Source organism: Helicoverpa zea, chromosome 8 (assembly GCF_022581195.2).
Source record: "Helicoverpa zea isolate HzStark_Cry1AcR chromosome 8, ilHelZeax1.1, whole genome shotgun sequence".
Lineage (NCBI taxonomy): Eukaryota > Metazoa > Arthropoda > Insecta > Lepidoptera > Noctuidae > Helicoverpa > Helicoverpa zea.
In genome coordinates this window covers 11,321,018-11,331,499 of record NC_061459.1, presented here as the reverse complement: position 1 = coordinate 11,331,499, position 10,482 = coordinate 11,321,018, and the positions used below count along the sequence as shown (strand labels likewise).

Below are 10,482 nucleotides of genomic sequence, written 5' to 3'. Positions count from 1 at the left end.
TTTGAGACTGTGATGTAGTATTGCACTTAGATCTAAGCTTTTGTATATAGGTAATTATAGGTATGCGTAAATGTGTCTGGAATTTTGAAAAATAAATGCTCACTCAACCTTGCTTTAAAATGAGTTGCTTTCCATCGTTCAACTAACTAACAAATAGCACCCAAAGAAAAACAAAATCCCTTAGCGTTGCAAAACCAGCCTTCCTAGCACACAACAAAGCCCAAAATTGCGCAAAACGGTTACAAAGTTGAATAAGCAAACATAATTTCGAAAGCTAAATAATAAAGAACTGCTTTGTTCCATTAGGCGCTCGCGATGTTGAGTCAGTTTCGACACGCACTAAGCTAGAAAGGTCCAAGTCGTTCATTGAACAAACTTCCAAAGTGCGCGAGGAACCCTTTCGAGCGTATTTACTGAGCCATCGCATGAGATTTGTCAAAGAAAACTCGGGAACTGAACAAACAGACGAGGTGGGAACGAATCAACTTGAGATAAATAAAGAGGATTGTTTTTGTGCATTCAAATTGTACAATGTGGCGTGAAACGGGACGGGATGTTTGTTTGTTTGCCTCACTAGTTAAATAGGTTATTTTCCTTTAACCTTATACATAAACTTATTTCCTATACTCGTTCTAGTAGTTCTATCTACACTTTAAAATCCTTTCCTTTCACACAAATAAAGACAGCTTTAGGTACAAATAGTCATCAGTTACGTCTATCAGCTAGTACCTAAATCAGTGGTAGGTAAGATAAAAGCTGCCAAATCCCACTAAACGCCTTCCAATCTATCGTCCGCAACATCGTGAATTGGATTGCTGGCAAAAATCGAATAATCGAGATTGCATCACTATGTATGTATCGATTTCAGATTGTGATACGATATTGCTGCGAAAGATTGGACGGCTTATGATGTTTCCAAATATTCTTATTAACAGTTGAATACTCTGGTTTTAGATAAAGAGAATTTCCTTGAGCCTAGTCCTTCACACTTGTTTTCGGTCCATATATGTATAGTTAGTAATGCATGAAAGATCATAACTTAAGAATAACCTAATGGCTCTTAGTCAATTTTTTTAAAAGAATAAATACCTATATCATTAAACAGTCGTCGTCTTCACCTATTCTCGTCCACGATACAAGCAAACCACACGCAACAGCAAAAACTACCAAGAATCGTCAGCCAATTAGTATTAATTTCCCACTTAATTACCCCTGTTTCAACACGATTTTTCTTCGCTCCCATCGGCTTCACCCTCACGTCACTTATCAACAAGTTCGCGTTAAGTTAGCAAGTATTCAACTTAGCTCCCTAGAGCCAGCCGTCTGAAGGCGTTCCGTCGATCGCTTGCCAACTTAGACACACTTAATTACTGGCGTACTGTACTTATTAAGTGGTGTAAGTTTATAATTTTCGTTGATGTTTTAACTTATTGGAAGTATCGAGCTTAAGGGTTAAAAGTGCTAAATTCTTGATCGAGTTTGCTGTAGTTGTTTGGCATGTGTTAGTTTTCGATGAGATTTTCTCGATAATTTTATATTCGTGAGCTAAAATAATTTTAAGATTGTAAGAGTAAAATGACTAAACTATTACCTTTGGGTTACGCTACATAGAGAGCCAAACAGTAATGGCTGAAATGAACATACTTAATTAAACTTAATATAAGTTATGGAAGCCTTGAAAGAGGACATGAAGCAGAAGGGAGTGGATGTAAGTATGACGTCTGACAGAGAGGAATGGAAGAAAAAGACATGTTGCGCCGACCCCAAATGACTTGGGAACAGGGCAGGAAGATGATGATGATAACTTATGGAAGCCTTCGTTTACACACAATGATAATAAATTCATCTACAGAAACTCTGGAAGCTGAAAAATAGTAGACTTGTCATAAACACATTGTTACAAATATTAATTTAATGCAAAATCAATCTAAAAATGGAATATCTAAATGATCACAAAACTTAATCTGCAAAATATTGCAAATAGTAATATTCCAGTGCAGACGCATAGCTAACTTTCAACTAAATTCTTAATTTTACGAAGGGAGTGTAGGCAATTGAGTCTAGAATAAAATTAAAGCTATTTCAAGATGTAGATTCAGAAATATTTATACAATTTTCGTATCTAAACCCGAATGAAAACTTTTTTCGTTTCAATTCGCACTTTTCCGAGGTTTTTGTGGCAAATTATTTAAAATTTTAAATGCTGAATTCCAAATTCATATTGTTAAAAATTTTCAAAAGTTTATTTTTCTCGATCAAGCTTTTTTTTTAATAATTGAAAACTCTACTGTTTATTTTATAGATTTTTTTCTTAATTTAGCTTCTAGCTACCCAAGAGATATCCTTAAAATTCTTAATTTCGAAACCTACCTATTTTGTCCTAAAATTATATTACGCTGCTCGCTACCTTCTTACCTTCATTAGCCAAACAAACGCACCCAATTTCACAATACCATCAAGCAAAAGGACCAAACTTACAAACAGAACAATGATCGGGCCGTCAGTAAAAACCGCGGCAATTGTCAGAATGATATTGCAATGGCGGGCGGCCTGGGCGCCAAGGGCCCGGCTGTCCACAACGCTATCTTACCAACTTTTCTCGTTTAAACTTACTCCCTTTTATCTGCGAGTGGCCGACGTGGGCCCGCCTCGACTTATCGCCCAGTTTTATTAAATTACTTGATAATTTCAATCCCTGGCGTCTTGCATCGCAGCTTGTTTATTCTTTTCAGTTTCTTGTTGATGTTTTTTGCTAAGTTTTTAATGGGGTATGATTGATGGATGCTTCCTACTGCTTCTGGAAACCAGTACTTACAATGTTGAAAAAGATGTTAAATGATGTATTAGTTTAAAGTTTACAAAATGATATAAAAACTTCAAAAGCTATGAGTATCACGCATTTTTACATTGCAAAAAAATACGACAAAATATAATGCAAGCAAATACTTACTCTCAAAATTCTTTCCCGCCTACTCAAAACATACCTACCAAAAAGAGATTGATGGCTCGTATTAATCCACGATTTGCATCAGAGATCTCACATCGCGATCCAAGTAAATCTCTATAATGTCAGATAAGATATTGAAATTTAATTTTATCGCGTCCCGATTCTAAAGGACTTTATAATGGGGAATCGTGAGAACTTTATCCGGAATGTCCTATCGTCCCGTGGAACTAATTGAACAAATGCCATTGTGAAGCTGTTATTAAAGTATGGGAAAACTTCGTATTATGAGCTTTGGACTATCAAAGTGTCTTTTTCGCAATTGTAGTGCTGTAATTGCTATTGGAAATTTATTGGCTGTTTGTTGTTTTTCTTTGACGCCAATGTTCCAACCACTGAAGTAAGATAAGGTTTTGTGTTCTATTTACTTTGTGCATGTCAAGTTATTCAGTAAAATACAACTCCAAACTTATGAAAATGTTAAAGTTTTGCTAGGAGGACATAAGTAACTGAAATTGCCTTTTATAATACCTGAAAGTGCTGCAGAATTTCAATACTTTTTTATGATAACGAATACTACACCCATTTTTAACAGTAACAGACGTAGGTGAAAATTAACCCTACAATCGACCTACATCCAACGGTCAAAGTTCAACAGACTAAACCACTTTATATTTATTTTTCTTCATGAAAATTACTACGAAATAAAACCCGCCAGAGGGCAATATTCCTCAAATTAATAAACTCTTCAGACAGAAACCTTACACGACTTATAAAGTTCTTACTTCTACAGATATCTGATATTTTACAAATTCAACATAATGAGCGAAAATAAAAATGTACCACGCCACAGCGTTTTTGAATAACTCTGACATTTTAAATTTAATAACCTTGTCAAATAAAAATGAATTTCAATTAGTTGAGATGTCACTTAATTTTTAATAAATACTTAATCTTGGAAAAATATTATTAATATTTACTTATATTTCTGAAACACTACATGTTCCTAAAGTAGTTACCTGCTTTCGTTAAATGTTCCAAAACACACGTTCTTATTTAATCATAATTAAAGTACTGCATTTGGTAACCTAATAACAATCACGTACACTTCCTTATTACACTCGCAAGCAAAATAAAGGGGCACACACAAAGTTCGCATATAATAAGAACAGATTACACAAAGACTTTGGAGAGAACGTTTTTATCTAGGGAGTTAAGATACAGCCTATTACGCCATACTTATGTGACGGGATAAGATGAAACTCGCCATCTGGGGAAACCGGGATCGTTACCCAGAAAGTTAAAGACAGAAGGTTTATTATGGGAACGCGTAATTGAATCTTTTATTGACTCCAAGTAAATGTGAGTCACAAAAATAGTTGCAGTTCAGATTCCTTACGTCGGACTACACAAGATGAACTGAAACATGGTAGGTATTTTGTAACGAGAATAGGAAAACAGCATAAGCTCAGTCCGAGTACATTGTTCGCTCTGGGTTTTAATTCTAATCTGAAGATCGGAAACCTGCGATCTATCATAATTAACTTATTTAAGTACTAACTACATGAAAACCATAATCGGTATTTGGTACACATTTGTAAAGTTAACCTTCTCACCCTTTTACTTTAAGGGCCTAACTAAACAACGACCAAATTACTCCCTACAGTTATGTGCGAACTACTTTCCACGCGTACTTATTTACATTTAAGATAAAGATAACATCTTTAATATTACACCAACATAACGCGTTCTAAAAATTCACAACTTGTTTAAAATAGAAAAGACATTTTCGAAATGGGTTTGTAAGCTAAGATGTAAAGTGCCGCTTAAAAGTTGGAACAACTAAACTTTTGGACTAAAAAGAAATGGTGCATAAGTAGTTACAGTGGCACGGCACTACACTTGTTTCAGCTAACATAAAATATAAGATAAAAGCTTACCTACTTACTTGTTTTTTGTATTGTTTCCTTTATATGTACTTGTATGTTTTAATGGCGCTTGAAACTAGAAAACCTTACAATGTAATCATAGGGTCTCATGATTTTTTTATGAACTATACAAGGCTTATCTGCCAGTCTTATCCGATGAAGATAGAAGGGGAAAAATCTACAAAGTAGGAATAGTTAAGTAATAAACGAGTTCCACAATCACATACCGCACAAAAATAGGAAGCACATTTTCACCGTTTCAGCAAACGTATGCATAATTATTTCGTTAGCGTTCATTGTTACGGCGTTTACAGCAATTTACTTCATTCAAAGCGAACAACACGAATACAAACAAGGACGTAAAAGCCAAAACTGCAGTATCAAACTAGTATACGTTTCAAAATCCGCGTCACATGCTGACACCGAGTGACATAAGTTACAAAGCCAAATTCGAAAAGGGTCATTTCTCCAAATCGAATTACAGTTTTTTCCAAGAGCAAATTTTTTAGATTGGACTCGGCAGGGGCGACAGATAGTAAAATTAGAGCGTGCCCCGTAATTGTTTGAAGCGAACGTACGCTCGTTACCCACGAATAGGCACACCTCCGACAAAGGATTTAGACCACTATGTCCTAGAAATAAAGGCGGTTGTGATTGTAAATGTAAAGTTGGTGCTGATATCCGGAATTAGAACAAAGGGTTGTCACCGGTAGAACGTTGCTCAATAAAGTTTAATCAGGCTCGACAAGCAAATGTAACTTACGTTCAACCTTACACCTTCATTGTCAGTGACGGTAAATACATTTATGTTCCTTTGGCATAACGAGCCTGCATAATTCCCTGGAAATGCTATTATGGGCGCTAATATTCTAAATTTAGCTGGCAGAGAGTCTATGTGTTGGGTTCATTATATTACACAGGAACTTATTAGGGAAACATAGCTGTAGGCAGAAATTATTCAATACGTAGTTGTGATGTGAACGTATATTTTGGTTCGTAACAATATCACGTTGCGCCTTCAAAGTGACTAACTAATGATGAGTATAAATAGTCGACCAAGAGGCGTGAGACATGCTTTAGTAGAAGGAAACTCATATTTCAGTAAAGGTCATTCCCTTAAATGTTTTCCTTCCGCATAACCATTTCTAATGTGGAAAAATTGCCAAATATCGCTTACCTTACAACTGTCACCACGCTTCACGATCTACTGATACCAATAACACTAGGATTCTCCACAAAACTAATACCAAAAAGAATAGCGAAGTGTAGGCAGTAGGAACGCAAACTACACCTGACATATTAGCCATTCACAAAGACAGAGGACGTTGCCTAGCTGCTCAACAAAAGCCCAGCTCGGTCGATAGGCATGACAAACATCATCAGACATCCAATGAATGTCCTGAGCGTCGTATACTCAAACCTTACTGGCGATGTAGGTAAACGTTATATTAGAATAACGTTGTTTTCCTTACATGATAAACAGATACATCTTCAGTCCTGTTATTTTACAAGCTACAATTCAATGTGCCTATAAATACTTTAAAATTATAATGATTTACTGAACAAAATGTTTTATCGCTAGAAACAACACTAGCTGTCCCGCATTTATGCATTGTTTAAGTGCAATTTAACTACCCTTAAAAGTCGTCGCTTTGAGACATCTTAACAGTCCTTTAATGAGGATTGAATTCAGCAATAAAATGGCGTGAGAACTGAAAAAATGTGTAGTAACACTGAACTGAAAAAAATGCCCATAAATAGATTGACCAAAACCTCAATACGTAATTTGATTTACACATTTTTCGGCTCGATACTCGTTTCTTGTTACGGCAAAACCCAATCGCGGCAATACCCAATCACAAGTCGAAATAGCTTTCCTGAAACTCAGCAATGTCGATTTTATATCAAAAGCCAAATCGAAGAGATAAAACGTCGCGAAAAATCTTTCCCCTTGGCCCCGCAAGCGATTATCAAACCATTTAGTTTTATTACCATCGATCGTTCCCGAAACTCATTCAAAATGGTTGACATTTAACGCACGAATACATTTCTAATTTTCCGTCATTGTTTGAGCGAAATTAGTATTTGATTGCTTCCCAACGTAAGGTCACGAATTCGTATAGCCAATGTAAAAGTGAAATTCAAAGTATTTCCATTAAAATTTCTGTGATATTATTTGTTTTTGTGCCCGCAGAGATAGATATTTAGCATAGATATTAGGATTTCAGTACGCAGAACATTATTTTACAACTTTACATACAAAAAGTCGTAAAAAACATGTGACAGTACATAAATTGAATATTTTGGACAAAAATATACGTATTCTCCATGTTATGTCAGTCACAGATGACGAAACAGCAGTTTTAGGAATTTATGTGAATGTGCACCCACGACCTACATTATAAAATGGTTCCGTATATAAGCTTTGTGATTTTGGTGACGTAACTGACGTAGATTTTGGTGACGTAAGTAACGTATAAAAAATAAAAAATATAATTTATTTATGTAAAGAAATGTTCGTTATCAATCGAGATCAACTGAGAAAATAAGTGTGTGAAGCTTTTTGCGTAGGTAATAAAGTCAAAAGGTTTTTTAAAGCTGATTAGAATTTTTATTTACTTCTGTCTATTTTTATAACATTGAAAGCGGTTTTTATGACTTTAACTAGGTTTGTAGGTTATTTATTTTAGATGAGAAAATTGATTCATCGGGCTAGCTATTTATAAAAATACTCGTTTTATACCTAGACAGACGAGTAACTTTGCCAGGTGATTTCACATTTAATATAGATACATTCAGCATCCCTTTGACTGAGCTTATTTGACCTTCAGTTCAAAAATACGTGATCTTGCGTCTCAAAGATGAAGCCCTCTTTTTATTTTTACGAACTTTTATTATTATATAAAAGCAATCATTTGGAAATTATTACTAAAAAAATTGCTTATTTTATATTTCATTACTGAAAAATTATGGGGGTAGGTGTCCAAAAAGTCAAAACGTTTCTCAGATTCTCTGAGCCTTTTAAATTAATATTTAATAGTATTTATAAGTTTTTTTTAGAAATTATTACTGTCTCAGTTTGCTAATACTCACAGTAGTAAATGTAATAATTGAGCACACATTTATTCACCACCTGCCACATCACCAAACAACAATTAATCAAGAGCACTAAATTATTTCACAATCACAAAGCACAGTAATTGAAGTGTTCAAGAATGTCACAGCTTTCGGAGATATTATCTGTTCAAAGGAGTCTTGAGGAGAACTTCACCCGGAAGATGGATGAACTTGGTGCACAAATTCAGGCTGCAGGACCCGCTAAAGATACTGTGGCTAAGATTGCAGAGGAGTTCCGGGCATTTAGAGAGCTCATCTACAGTGTCCTTGGATTGCTCAGGAAACAAATTGCCGAGTGTCTTCTGCATATTGATGGCCTGGAGATGAGGCACCGAAGGAAGGCTCTAATTTTCCAAGGAGTTCCTGAAGCAGACACTGAGGACTGTACTGCCACAATATTGAGCATACTCAATGGTAAATTGGGTCTCAAAGACATTGCAGTTCCAAGTATAAAATTGGCACATCGGCTCGGCAGTCCCGGTAAGGATCATCCAAGGCCAATCCTTGTGAGGTTTTCTGGATTAGATGTCAAGACAGCAGTATGGAAGGCGAAGACTGGCTTGAAGGGGACCAAAATCTCAGTGAAGGAGTTCTTGACTAAGACCAGGCAGTCCATCTTCACCAAGGCCAGGCAGCACTTCGGTATGCGATCATGTTGGTCGCAGGACGGTGTGATTGTCGTCAGGACTTCAGATGGGACCCGGCATAGGATTTCTTCATTGGAAGAACTGATACCGCTTCTGGAGAAGTACCCGGTGAAGTCTAATGCATCCTCGACTGATTGATCTGAAAACACTTGTGCATTAGGTATGTGACGACTGGCATTTCTCAATATGTAATTATCATATTTATACTCACGTTTTCCACAATTTTCTTCACAGTGGATGTTTAGATCTACTTTCCTTTGGATTATTTTGTTATTTTAGTTAGTGTAATGTTACTTCGTGTATCTCTTGTTGTTTAAGTTCACTTATTTTATTCTAATCTTAGTTTACCCTCTAGAAAATAAATATTATTCGTTCCTATTTTGTTAAATCTCAAATCCTTTTAGAATGTCAAACTAAGTAATGTCAGATATGTCATGTGTCAAACATGCATAGTCACACTTTAATGGAATGACAAGACGCACATAAATAGTTTTATCTGTTTGCTTTTCATATGCTTTTCATATACTAATAATGTAACCCATTAGTGTATCATTTTTTTTTTTTGTGTTTTATGTGTGTGTTTTTTTTTTTTTTTTTGCTATTTTCGTGTCAGTTTTTATTTTATTTACTGTTTTGCTGTTAACGTTTTTTTGTTGTTTTATTCATTGTTTATTGGTGTTCGCTGGCGGGTGGTGTTGGAATAGTTAAAAAAGTAAATTTATTTCTTATTTAGTTTTAGTTTTATATAGGTACTAATAAATATTTGTTTTATATATCATTTGCCATTTATGAATTCTGATAGTGATAGTTTCCATTCTGCTAATGAATCCTTGGATGTTGGTGATAACGATGATAGTTTCTGCTCATTACCTGATACCCTCGGTGATACTTTGAGAGCACAATTCCAACAAATAAATAATTCTTTCAATGTATGTCACATCAATGCTCAGAGTATCCCGAGTCACTACAGTGAACTCGTTGTGACTTTTAGTAATATTAATGTTCACGCCATCCTGATTTCTGAGAGCTGGCTTAAACCAGATCTCTTGTCCACCTCGTACTCTCTTCCTGGCTTCGTTCTTATTCGGAATGATCGGCTTGCGAGAAGAGGGGGTGGCGTGGCAATTTACCTTCGATCAGATTTTCCTTATAGGATTTTGGCTCGCTCTTCTGGTCCTCTACCAAGTGCTGAATATCTCTTTCTAGAGGTTTCAGTGAAGGGTGCCAAAGCTGTCGTTGGTGTTGTCTACTGCCCCCCTTCTGTCGATTACTTCACTGATTTTGAATCGGTTTTAGAATCGCTGGGTTCAGAGTATGCACATTACATTATCATGGGTGATTTGAACACAAACCTCCTTGCTCCTAATTCTCCTCGTACCCGTAAACTCCTGCACCTTGTACAATCGTCCAGCTTAATTGTACTTCCTCTCCAGGCTACTCATCGATCCACGGTCGGTAATGATTCCTGGCTGGATGTAATGATCATTTCCAATCAATCCCTTGTTTCCTCTCACGGTCAATATCTTGCTCCTGGCTTCTCTCATCACGACCTCATTTTCCTTTCCTATATCCTGAAACCTCCCAAGCCCAAGACTAAGGTTCTGCATAGGCGGTGCTTCGCACGCATGGATGTAGATCGGTTGCTTGAGGACGCATTTAAAATTGATTGGACACCTTTGATGACAGCTGATTCCGTTAATGACAAGGTCACAATATTTAACAACTTTGTGAACAAGCTGTACGATGTCCATGCACCAGTTAAAAAGGTAAGGGTAAAACGGCCACCAGCACCTTGGATGACCAGTCTTATCAAGATTGCCATGCGCAGGAGGAACCGGGCGTTTCG

At 36.2% G+C, this 10,482-nt stretch overlaps 1 protein-coding gene across 1 annotated transcript; it reads left to right on the top strand.

Moving 5' to 3' along the window:
* The first annotated feature begins 7,886 nt into the window (after positions 1-7,886).
* LOC124632634 lies at positions 7,887-8,848 on the top strand. Its single transcript, XM_047167532.1, has one exon. It carries the CDS (start codon positions 8,088-8,090, stop codon positions 8,772-8,774), a length of 687 nt encoding a protein of 228 aa, XP_047023488.1. The 5' UTR covers positions 7,887-8,087; the 3' UTR covers positions 8,775-8,848.
* Positions 8,849-10,482: the final 1,634 nt, after the last annotated feature.

What these genes read in the sequence shown, in the direction of transcription:
- LOC124632634 (XM_047167532.1), top strand. Translation starts at nt 8,088, where the DNA reads ATGTCACAGCTTTCGGAGATATTATCTGTTCAAAGGAGTCTTGAGGAG.